The sequence below is a fragment of the Pongo abelii genome, chromosome Y (assembly GCF_028885655.2).
Source record: "Pongo abelii isolate AG06213 chromosome Y, NHGRI_mPonAbe1-v2.0_pri, whole genome shotgun sequence".
Classification (NCBI taxonomy): domain Eukaryota; kingdom Metazoa; phylum Chordata; class Mammalia; order Primates; family Hominidae; genus Pongo; species Pongo abelii.
Window position 1 is genome coordinate 50,800,126 of NC_072009.2, and position 12,938 is coordinate 50,813,063.

General features: G+C 40.2%; 1 protein-coding gene across 1 annotated transcript in view; it reads left to right on the forward strand.

Annotated features, from left to right (window-relative positions):
- The first annotated feature begins 580 nt into the window (after nucleotides 1-580).
- The window catches only part of LOC129053305 (deleted in azoospermia protein 1-like), a 66,877-nt gene continuing 54,519 nt past the window's right edge, over nucleotides 581-12,938 (forward strand). The window contains exons 1-8 of the mRNA XM_054545374.1: nucleotides 581-648; nucleotides 4,171-4,826; nucleotides 6,841-6,959; nucleotides 10,814-10,960; nucleotides 11,235-11,326; nucleotides 11,885-11,936; nucleotides 12,372-12,435; nucleotides 12,525-12,664. Coding sequence (XP_054401349.1) covers nucleotides 581-648; nucleotides 4,171-4,826; nucleotides 6,841-6,959; nucleotides 10,814-10,960; nucleotides 11,235-11,326; nucleotides 11,885-11,936; nucleotides 12,372-12,435; nucleotides 12,525-12,664 — 1,338 coding nt within the window. The remainder of the gene's footprint in view (nucleotides 649-4,170; nucleotides 4,827-6,840; nucleotides 6,960-10,813; nucleotides 10,961-11,234; nucleotides 11,327-11,884; nucleotides 11,937-12,371; nucleotides 12,436-12,524; nucleotides 12,665-12,938) is intronic.

Genomic DNA, 12,938 nt, shown 5'->3' on the forward strand with positions numbered 1-12,938 from the left:
AAAGAGTCATAAATCTCAAAGCTGTTAACCTTCTTTTTAAAAGCAGTTTGGCTAACCTCACTCATCACCTAATGTAGTCAAGATGCCTTGTTGCAAGCAATAGTCACAGAAGTTTTGGCTGGTTTAAACAGGAAAACAACTTATTAAAATGTATTGGATAACTAGCTCACAGAATCTCAAAATGAACCAAAGAGCCAGGCTGTCTCCAGGAATGACACACAAAACCATGCCGCAGAACTTGTCCAGTGAAGACACCTCAGCTGTCACCACTGGGCACTGAGTTACATCATGGCTTGCACAACTGACAGTAGTGGCCATTGCCGCTCTAACCGATACCACGGCTGCTGCTGCTGCTGTTGATACTCTTCTCCGGAAAGTATTCTCTGCATTCCCTTCTTTACAGCATCAGTAGTCCCCTGTTAAAAATTTGGGATGGGTGCATCTCACTGATGTTTGTAGGTTACCTGCCCAAGATGTAGCTGCAAGACAGGCTGAGAAAATAAGACTATTTATTCATAAGGTGAAGCATTCTCAAATCCAGAGGGGTGCAACTTGTTTATGACAAGCGCTCTCTATGGCAATGTTTCTCGACCGTCAGTGTGCCCATGGGCCATTTGGAGATCTTGTTAAAACGCAGATTCTGATTCGGTAGGTTTGGCATGGGACCTGAGATTCTACAGCACCCACGTGATGTGAAGTTGCTGACCTGAGGATCATACACTGAGTAGCAAGCCTCCATAGCACCAATAGCACCAATTTTCAAATTTGGCTCCATATTGGAGTAACAAGAGAAACATTTCCTTAAAAAAAAAATATTGACTTCTGAGCCCTGCCCTCAGCTGATTTAATTGGTTTGGGGTGAGGCATGGACACACAAATTTTTTAAGTTTCTAATATACTCAGATAGCTTTCACTGCAGGATCCAACTTCTTGTCTCTTTGCAAGGTTATTTTAATTTCATTTTTCTGAGAAGGAGTCTCACTGTGTCACCCAGGCTGGAAGGCAGTGGGGGCAATCTTGGCTCACTGCAACCGCCACCTCCCAGACTCAAATGATCCTCCCACCTCAGCCTCCTGAGGAGCAGGGACCACAGGTGCACACTGCCACACCCAGCTAATTTTTGGTATTTTTGGTAGAGACAGGGTTTTCCCATGTTCCCCAGACTGGTCTCAAACTCCTGAACTTAGGCAATCCATCGGGCTCAGCCTCCCAAAGTGTGAGAATTACAGGTGTGAGCAAATAAGCCCACCTGCAAGGTTACTTCTTTTCTCCAGCTTCCAGGACTTCCACTTCTCCCCCCCACCCCCTTGCTTGGTTTCTCCCCTTGTAATTTGATTATTCTCATTTATTAGGCAGAACAATTTGAAACTCTACTCTTTAGTCCCTTGGGCCTAACTTTGCATACCTAAAGCTCTATAGAGTTCTGCCAATCCAGTGTTTCCCAACTGTGCTTTAGGAGCACAGAAGAACTGGCAGAGGTGTTCAAAGACACCAGCATGTATACATCTTCTCCCCCAACGTATAAGAAAGAAATATAGAGATTTATTTCTGAGCTGATACAAATTACGCCACTAATCTTACTTAACACATTGAAATGGATACAATCAGTTTTGATCCTAAAAGTTTTTTAAGAGATTTCATAAGATTTCAAGAAAACAGCACCAGCCTTTGAAAAATTCATGATCTAAAGAAAAGTAAATTCTAAGAATCACTTATGAAATATAAAATACAAATAATGTTTGATCCCTTGACCAGCTAACCTTTAACAAGAAAATGGGTGAAACTGTTCAGAACTGTTAAGAACTAACACACAAATCCAGAAAACGTTAAAACTCCTAAGCAGGAGAAATTTTTTAAAACTCCACACCTACTTACATCACTGTGAAAGTTCAGAACACCAAAGAAAAACTGATCTTACACAGCAAAAAGACTGGCAGCAGATTTCTCAGCTGCAATAGAAACTAGAAGATAACAGAGTAATATGCTCAATATTCTGAGAGGGAAAATACTTTTAGACCTAGAATTATGTATTCAGTAGAATTATGAAACAACAGGGAAAAATCAAAATATTTTAGGTAGAAAAAAACCCAAGGGTTTACCACATCACACTGTCACACAAGGAAATTATAAGGAATTTGCTACAGGCATAAGGAAAATGATTCAGAAGGCAGATCTGACATATGCAAAGGAATGGTAAGCAAAATGTTATTACATATGTGGATGCGTCTAAAAAACGATGTCTAATTTATATGACGAAACCAGGATAGAGCTAAAATAGTGAATAACATATAAACTGAGAGAGGGGAGGGTTTCTAGAGCTAAAACATCCTGAAAGCCTTTGTATTATTCAAGAGGAGAGTAAAGCTATGTATTAGCTTTATATTTTAAGTTTACATTTTAAAATAGTACAACAGTCACTTAAAAATATAGACTGCATTACTCCAAATAAGTTGAGGAAAAAAACAACGTGAGAAAAAGAAAACAAAAAAAACACACCAAAAAAACGCGTACACACGTGAGCATATTACTGTTATCTTCTAGTTTCTATTGCTACTGAGAAGCTTCTTCTGTAAGTTTTAACTTTCTTGTTTGTATGCCATTCTTATTCAAGGTAAGTAGTGTTCTACAAATTTTTACTGTGAGCGTGTCCTTAAAGGATCACTTTCTTTCAGCCTAGGTTGTAGAAGGATTCATCCAAGTCGGCTTTACGTTTGCTTCTGCCAGGCATTCTAGATGCCCCATGTCTAGGACCTCTTTAGGCAGGAGAGAGGGTGATGGTGTAGGAGGACCCATTTCTTGGCTTGCAGATTCCAATAACACGTTATAGATTTAAACCCCAAACTTTGATGAAATGCAGGTCTAGGGTTTCAAAATTTAATGAGAGTTAAATACGTATTTTCTTCATCCAGAGATGGGGCAGGCTTCCTCATCTGCTCGTTCATGGGTGATGATTTACATTTTCCCCACTCTATCCTTTTCCTAAGGATTTTAGGGACAACGGCTTTTCGCAGAGTACTCAGCTCCAGCTCCCACCTTCAGCCCTTAACCTCCTGCCCCTAAACATCCAGAACTCAAGTTAGAGAGAGTAACATTTTGCCCACACCTAGGAGGACCAATCCTTCTGGTTTCCTTAGGGACACAGGAATTTCTCAGTGCTAAAACCAGTAAGTCCTGGGCAAACCAGTATGACTGGCTGCCGTACAACCCAGCCCCCATATCCAGGGCAAGAGAAGAATCAGTTGAACAATTCATTGCTCTGGTTTTCAGTTTATTTTTGGTACTTGGAATTTCCCTCCTTTTTTTTTTATGGGTTTATCTGCCTATTGGAAACAAAACGTTATTATTTTTTGTTTTTTATCCCGCATTACTAGATGTCAGTAGTGAGACACTTCCCACGTTATAGAAGTCCAGCATTTTGCCAGTTCAAAACGTCACATTTTAATTCTTTCCGTCAGTACAGAAGTGAAGTTTGAGGATAAAGGTCATAGCCACTTAGCCCTGTGTGTATAACAGGGTGCTGGAGTGGTCCCCAAAGTTATGTGATTGGCTCCACCACCTGCCCCACAGCTTGCTCCCGCTCTAGGCCCTTGCTCTGATCTTGAGAATGTTCTATAAGTCTCTAGGCAGGCCTAGCGTCTTCCTGTAAGTCCTAGAAGGTGAATTCTCCCATTAAAATGTAAAATCCCTGAGCAAAGAGATACTATTTTATTCTGTTCACTCCTGCATCTGCAGTAGCTGGTAATCACAAGCACTCAGTAACTACTTCTTGAAAGAACGAACACCCTGAATGTCAAAACTGGCATTTCCTCCCATCCAATCCCTTGTATCTCAAACTTGACAGAAAGGAGTCCAAGTTTCTGGCCTGTTGATGTCTCCCTCCCTTTTCCACAGACTTGCTACTATTTATTTCTGTAGGTACTTTAAAAGATTTTGGGGTGGGTGTGACGCTAACAGTGATTGTGCTAAACCTGTGCATTCCAGAAGCCATTTTGAAACTACAGCCCAGACACATTCTCGTTTTTTAAAACTACACCATATATTTCAGTATGCATACTTATTTCAAGGGTGTTTTGGAGGCGATGCGTGTGCCTGTCGGTCTACGTGAGGGCGGTGCCTGCCTGGGACCAGCACACACGCACTGCGTACCCTGCGTCCTCTACCCACCCACAGCGTGGGGGACGCCGTCATCCCCCGCAGGCCTCCACCCTCCAGGGGGCGTGAGCGCTGCCACCCATTGGCTGAGGCCGATACCACGCGCCCCGATACCCGGCACAGGAGCCACCTCCCAGAGGCCCCCGGTCCACGCCTCAGTCGGCCTGCGCGCCTCAGCCTGGCGGTTCTACCTCCGAGGGTTCACCCGCCCTTGGTTTTCCTTACACCTTCGCCTTTGGCTCCTTTGACCACTCGAAGCCCCACAGCGGGTTCCAGCGGACTTCACCAGCGGACCCAGAAGTGGTGGGTGAAACACAGCCTCTGTTCCTCCTTGAGCCTGTGGGGAGCTGCTGCCTGCCGCCATCATGGTGAGTTGAAGGAAAGACCTGAGGGGCGAGGCCTGTGGGGTTTTCACCGGTGGGTGAAACCAGGTTGCGCCTTATCCTCGGTTTTCCTGTTTCGGGGCCACCCGCCTGGACGCATTAGGAGCCGTGACCCGCAGGGTGGGGCGAGGCGGCCTGGCAGCAGTGCGGCCCACACACAGAGAGAGGCAGGCACAGAAGTGGCGGGACAGCGAGCATGGCGTGGGTCCCCAGGACGCGCTGCCTCACAGTTCGCTTGCAAGGGCCACAGCCTTCGTGCAGAACCCATTTCCTGCCCCAGGTTCTCTCCTGGTAGCGATTTGGGGTGTGGGTTCCCCACCCCCACGCGTCCCCACCTCCACTCCTAGGCGCCCTTTCCCCCTCCCCGACTCCCATGCGCCCCCACCCCGCCAACTTCATTTCTGACGCTCTCCCGGTGGCTCTGCAAGATGGCCGCGGGCCTGCTGAGGGACTTGGCTCCCTTCAATTGGGAGGGCCGGAACTTCTTCAGGAAGTGGTTCCCTCCTGGTGCTTGTACTGGGTGGGGTGGGTTGGTGGGGTTTGTGGGGGCCTGAGTGTGCTTGTACTGGGTGGGGTGGGTTGGTGGGGTTTGTGGGGGCCTGAAGGCATGGCCCACTAGCTGAGGGGGCTGGGTGGGAAGTGCCTCTGGTCCTTTCGCGGCTAGCGGCTGCTGGGGACTTGCTGATGGCGGCTCCCTCCTGCGGCGGCGACAGGCACAAAAGCTCACTCGACGCTATCTTTGTGGCAAGAGGTTGGCTTCAGTAGTTACCGTTGAGAATTTTAGAATTTTTAAACTCCAGGCACAATTTTTCCCTTCTAGATAAACCAGGAATCTTTGACAAAATGTCCAATTGGTAGATAATGTTGGGTGTGCATTCCTGCGAGTTTGGTAAATGCCCAGCGTTCGTTGAGCGCCGTCACAGATGTGGCTCTGAATACGCTGACCAAACACTGAGTCAAACACACGTGTTACATGCTCTGTGTGTGTGTGTGTCTGCATTGATAATTCTGTCTTTTCATTTTTAGAGATAAAAGGAGTTTTACACACGGTTTATATTACCATGTATAAACATTAAATATATATAAGCAACTATTATGTGTCATAAGTGTGCAACATGTTATCCATGCTAATAAAAAGTCACCTTGATTTATAAGTTACAATTATTTACAATAATACTTTTCATTTTTAGAGGTAAAGGGAAGAAATGCTTACAGTTTCATTAGGTTTTTTTCCTGATTATAAAAGTAGTATATTTACTCATTTGAAAACAATCACAGTAAGAAAATAGCAGTCCATCTTAATACCAACACATAAAACCACAGTTAAATTTTGATGCATGAATGCCCTTCCAGCTTATTTTTGTGCGTGTATTGCGATTGCATATAGATAGGCCAACTTTTACAAAAGTCACATAGTACTGCTTAATACTATTTTACAACTTGCAGCTTTCAGTTAATGTGGGTATTATTCTGAAGATAACTTTCAGTATATCATGTTAAAAATTATGCTGTTGTTTTACTGAATTCCCTTATGATGAATACTTTTTCAGTATTGAAACTATCATGGGCTGGGCGCCGTGGTTCACGCCTGTATTCCCAACACTTTGGGAGACTGAGGTGGGCAGATCACTGGAGGTCAGGATTTCGAGAACAGCCTGATTAACATGGTGAAACCCCATCGGTACTAAAAATACGAAAAATTAGCCAGGCATGGTGGCGTGCACTTGTAATCCCAGCTACTCGGGAGGCTGAGGCAGGAGAATCATTTGAACCTGGGAAGCAGGTTGCAGTGAGCTGAGATGGTGCCACTGCATTCCAGCCTAGGCAAGAAAGGGAGACTCAGTCTCAAAAAAAGAAAAAAAAAATGCTGTGAATGTCGTTGTGTAAATTAATCTTGGCACACTTGTACTATTAATTCCTTGAGATGAATTGCTGTAAGTGGCATTGCTGGGTGGAAGTGCTTTGCCACTTCATAACAATTTTAAATTATGCTCCTCATTAGTATAGTGGTGAGTATCCCCCTATCAAATTATGATAGACCTTTTCCAAGGTACTCTTGGTAAAGCATGTGTCAGTATTTTCCCACTGATGGTGGGTAGAGTGATCTCTGTTCCACACCCTTTCTAATGAACGGTATTAGGATTTTTTACATTGTCAACCTAATAGCTGGATAATATTACACTATGTTGATGTGCACTTTTTTAAATCATCAATGAAGTTGATCATTGATCATTAGCTTTTTAAATTTCCTTTTTAATTTTATTTCCCTTATTGACTCATAAAAACTCTGTATTAATACTCGCAGTTGTCATACATAGTGGGAAAATACATATAGTAGTAACGATGAGGAGCCGTGGTGCCCTTACCTTATTCCTGTTTTCAGTGGAGATGGCTGTAGTATTTCACTGTAAGCTTAACGATAGGGTAGAATTAGATTGATAGAAAATAAGAATCCTCTATTTCTATTTTACTTAGGTTTTTAAAAGATTGAAAAATGAATGCTGTATTTTATTAAATACTTTTTCAATGATGAATTAAAGTAGCGTATCCTGCGAATGGAGTATTCTTGCATTGCCAATATAAACTATATTCTTTACTACTGGAGTTTTGCATTTGTGTTGAGGAGAGGGTTGGACCATCTTGATGAGGCTTTGTTGCTTATATGCTGTTGACCTTTGTAAAATGCATTGAGAAGTACTTTTTTCCTCTTTGAAAATTGAAGAAAAGAGTTTAAATTTCTTAATCTCTTCTTCTGTGTCTTCTATCTTTACTTCAGGTTTCTGGTATCTGTGTGCACCTCTCTCTGAAACACCACATACACCCAAGTTGCCTGTTTCTTCACAAGTTGAAAAAACTCCCAGGGAAACTAAGCCAAATACCATTGGGTGTTCTTTTTCAAGATTGTTTGGGAAAAATTAAAATTTCTGTACAAGTTGACCATGTCGTTGATTTCAAAATTTATCCCTATAGAGTTTGTGCATAACATTCTTTTGTGACCACGGGCCACAACCCATTTTTCAGGTCTCAATATATATTTTTGCTTTTTCTTGCTTAGTTTTGCAAGGATTGTTTATTGCTTGAATTTCATCCTTCCCGCCCAGCACTCCCTGAGAATCTGCTCTTGGATTAACTTCTGATTTTCACGTCGTATTTTCTTAATTTTAGCATTCTCTTTATTTGTTCCTCTTCCTATTGTTGTGAATGTAACTTTGATGACTGCAAATGATGGGCTTTTTCCTGGCCGGTTTATGTAAATATCAGTTTGCTTACATGTTCACATAGTAATTGCATTAGATAATACTGGCAAAGGAGCTGACGTCGCAGGAGTTTAATGATAATTTTTTCCAGCTTTTAGCTGTCTTTGTCACTTGATTGTCCGTCCGCATATAACAAGAAATGTGCTTGCTAGAAATTTGCAATGAGAGTTGTGTATATGATGGTCTTGAAGCTTACCCCTGTTTACTATTCCAACATTTCTCATTTCAAAATTCACCAACTCACTTGAAGGTATGATTAAGAAAATTACTTCTTTAAAGCAGTTTGTTGGCAGGATGCTATTGACGGTTATGATGGTACTTTCTTTAAAATTAAACTTCAGCTTATCCTAAGCATTCCTTTATATTTTTGACCATAGTTTAGAAATAAGCAAAGGCTATCTATTGATTGTGTTTTTTTTTTTATATATATATATGTACATTATATAATTATGTATAAATACACACAGAGTCGGAATTGAACAATCCCTGCTAGTCAAGCCGTGGTAAAAATGAGGTACATTGCCAAAAATGAAGTACATGGCTTACTTTGTTAGCTTTGAGCGCCACCTGCTCGCTGAGGACTAGGACGTGATGGTGACTTGCTTAATTTAAAATGTTGCCACGCTGTTAAAGAGATTCAGTGAATTTTATATGTACGATTCCAGTTAAGCAGGCAGCCAGTTTGTAAGATCCAAGCTAAAGTCAAACTTCTTATAAAGTCAAATGCCTTTTTTCCTCTTTCCCAAACTGAGTATCCATTTTACTAATTATGTATAGAGTATGAGAATCAGAAGAGACACCCGAGGCCTTTTCCGGCCATTTTGTTTTCAAGCAAGGAAACTGAAACTGAGGTCATGAAAAGATTCACTTTCGTGAGCAATGGAAATCAGGTTCTTCCCAAACAAGAATTTTCCTCTTCAATTCTTGTGTCACTGTCACAAGGTTTCTTAACCAGACCCTTTGCAAATTTGGCACCAAATAATTCTTTATTGTAGGAGGCTGTCTTTGCATTGTAGGATGTGCAGTAGTATGCCTGGCCTTCAGCCCATCAGATTCCAGGAATACCTCTCAGTTGTGACAGCCAATCTCTAAACGTCGCTGAATGCCCCTGGGGCTCAAAAATCTTGCCCAGTTGAGAATCAGTGCATTTCCATAACCTGTCATGATCTGACGCAGGTTTCTGCCAGATGTTACATTTCTAAATTAAAATACATCCAAACACTGTGGTGCAGAGACAATACCGTAATATAGCTTGCTTATCAAAGAAAAACATATCCAAAGTTCATCCACAAATCAAGGGGGAGTTGAAAAGGAGAGAAAGAAACTACAAGAGTTTCAGAATTTCTTTTGTTTTGTTTTGTTTTATTCTGTTTGGGATTTCTGAATGAAGTGAGAAGGAATCGGTAAATTGTCTACAAGGAAGGGCAATCTAAGCAGGTTCCCAGTAGTTCAAGATAATGCAGCTTAATGTCATTTGGAAAAAACAATAATGGAAGACATTTTTAGAAAGGAAAAACTTTAAAAATAGTGTTGTAAATTTTTCTTCCACATCATTGTCATGAAATAACGCTGTTAAAGGAAAGAATTAGGAATGAGTTGCAAACCCAAAATAGCAGGTACAAGCACGAAAGAATAGAGAAATGCAGTAACCTCGGCTTTAGTTGATGTGACAATTTAGATTTCATGTGTAGTAAAGCTGTGTAGACTCAGTAACTTCTAGCATCTAATTAGCGAAGCAGGAACCCACCTTTCTTCTTAACTTCTGTAACATTACTGTGTTGTTCAAAAAGATGTACAGTTTCTTTCGTCTTTTGTTTTCTTTCAGACAGGTGTATGTGTAATAGTTTTGTCTTTTGCAGCTGTTTGTACTTACCTTTTAAAGTCAACAGCACTTCATCAATGATTTTTAAGTTATTGATGTGTCATAGTTTCCTGATGTTTCAATTAGTTCTTAATTAAAATTTTTTTCAAAATAAGTCAGCTAAATAGTGAAGCCAAAAAAGAAACTTGAAAACAAATCGGCTGAAAAGAAATTCAAATAACAGGACACTAACTTACATTGGCATTACCACTTTTACCACTTTATACGTACAAAATGAATTCACAGATGTTATCTCATTTCATTCTCAAAGCAGTTTGCCCACACATACGCAGTTGGCAAATAGGTGGCTTTTAACCACTTACCTGTAAGTGACATAAACCTAGATCTCCTGACTAAATTAATTTTTGTTTCACTGTGCTATATTGTTTGTCCAACATATATATTAGTTACGAATACTACTTCAGAAAATTTTACCTTAACCTTAGAGTCAACAGTGGAAAGAATAAAGACAGTTCTGATCAGAATCTAGAAAATTAATGAGTTATATGTATGTGTTTTTTTATCTGAAAATAAAGATGGCATGATTTATATCTATCAGCCCACTGTGAAAATTAGAATTATCAGATGGACTGATTTCGTGTTACTCAGGAAGAAAAATGTTATTTCAAAAGACGCTTTGAACACCCTAGCGTTAGGGAAGAGGATTATAAGAAATTGGTTTAAAACATTGAGGCTTATTTTCTTTCTGGTGCGGCTTTTTTGTTTGTTTGTTTGTTTTGTTTTTGTAAGGTTTATCTTTAGTCTACTCAGTAAAGTGAAAAGTTGTTCATGAATATAGAACAGGATGATTTTAATAACTTTAACTTTTACAAATCTAAACTTTCTAGTTTGGGGTGTCTTTTTTAACTACTTCACAGAGTATTTTCACAAATACTGACTGAGTATTCTTCCACAGCATTATACAAGACTCGGTGATGGGTGGCAGTAGGTTTAAGAAAGTACTATATCCTTTGGTTAAAATTCCATGCTGATGTCCTCTGATTAGTTTAAATCCTGAGCCTGCACTGAGCTGCACTGGTGACTAATTGACAATGAAAGTAATTTATATAAAATATACTTAAAATACAAAAATGATATTTCACATTGTGTATGGGTTTTGCCTGCATATGTAATTATGATGTCTACTTTCCAAATTACAGTCTGCTGCAAATCCTGAGACTCCCAACTCAACCATCTGCAGAGAGGCCAGCACCCAGTCTTCATCAGCTGCCGCTAGCCAAGGCTGGGTCTTACCAGAAGGCAAAATCATGCCAAACACTGTTTTTGTTGGTGGAATTGATGATAGGGTATTGTATTCATACCTCATTTTTACCTTAAAATACATTATGAACAATGGGATTTGGGCCCTGTTACAAACTTAATGTGTTTTTGTACTTCATGGAGGTTTAGAATTGCTTTTAGGTTTGACCCATAGGTACTAAAAATATCTTTGACAAAGAGCTACTGGTCATTTTGGGGATAAATGGGGAAGAAATTTCCCCCTCATGGTAGTAAAATTGTAGTAAAGTTGAAATTTTTGAATGCTGAATTTTTACTCTGACGTTCAATTCTGTTCCATAGACGGATGAAGCTGAGATCAGAAGCTGCTTTGGTAGACACGGTTCAGTGAAAGAAGTGAAGATGATCACGAATCGAAGTGGTGTGTCCAAAGGGTGAGTAATTTTATCAAAAATATCTGAACTCTAGTCCCCTGTTCTATAGGTATGAGACAAGACTTCAAAACTGATATTCTGACCCTTGTATAAATGAAATTGTTGCGGTGTTAATTTCTTTCACGTAGGGGATAAAAGGTTATTACCAGTTCTTTTATTTAATCATTTTTCTAATGTTTGATTTGAGATGTCTGCAATTTTTATTTCATACAGATGAGTTAATCAGTTTTCTCACATAATTGTTTTTTTCATACGCTGCACCGCATCTTAAATTTTAACCACCTTGTCTTAGATAGTAAGTTAAATTCAGGTTCACAGATGTGAACTCTTTGTCAATCAATGAAGTTTTCACACTGCCCTAATCTAGCACATTTTGACATAGTTCTGCTTAAGAAAAAGTAGTATTTGTAGAGGATCTGTCATGTGCATGTTAGCAAATACTTATCATGGTATATTATTCAACTTTGGTCATGATCACTTCTGTATATAGAATAGTAGACGTTCTGAACCATGTACTGTATGATGGTGATTTTATGCTTCATTTATCTGCCTTTATAGCTATGGATTTGTTTCATTTGTTGATGACGTGGATGTCCAGAAGATAGTAGAAGTAAGTAGTCTAATAGAAAAATCTCTTATTTATCTTACTGATACGACGTTGAGTGTTAGTGATATACTCAGACTTGTGTAAAATTTGGAGAAAGCTAGACTTCCTGTTCAAAATCCAAACTCAGAGTAACCTCCCATAACTTGATAGATGCTGTTTATTTTTGACTGGACACCTAGGTTCACGAACTACAGACAGGAAGGGTTGGAGTCAGGGTGATGAAAAGTTTTTGATCAACTTTCACTTGATGCCTCTTGACACTGATTAGAGTGGCAAGGGTAAGTAAGGTAGCTTCATGATGACAAAATTTAATTTGGTGCGTAGTTGTCACTGATCGTCTATGATGATAGGCACTTTAGAAGACGTTAGGTGTTTACCCAAGTCTTGGAAGCTAAGACTTGAAAATGGATTCTAGTTTTGTTACTGTTCTCTTTTCAGTCACAGATACATCTCCAGGGTAAAAAGCTGAAGCTGGGCCCTGCAATCAGGAAACAAAAGTTCTGTGAGTAGGAAAAGAAATTGTTCTTTTTTGACCCGGGTAGCTTTTCAAATAACTAAAAGTAGGCTTTTTTCTTCTTGCTTTTCAAAAAGGTGCTCGTCATGTGCAGCCATGTCCTTTGGTATTTAATCCTCCTCCTCCACCACAGTTTCAGAACGTCTGGAGGAATCCAAACACTGAAACTTGCCTGCAGCCCCTAATCACGCTGAATCCTGTAACTCAGTACGTTCAGGTAAGAACTGCTTATGTTCCTGTTCTCTTGTTTATTGTAGTCATCCTTGCGTCTGTGGAATTGTATCTACACTTTCCATAGTAAGTGGCAATGGAATCCCTGTTTGAACAGTGTGAGTAATGGGAAATTTGTTACTTTTGTTAGAAATTTCTTATTCTTAGTGTTGGTTATTTGAGCTAAAAATCTTGCCAAGTATATATTGGCAAGGCTTTCTCTCAGAAATGACCTCTTTAGACACATGAACAAATCTCTTCCTATCTCTTCCTTTTTCACC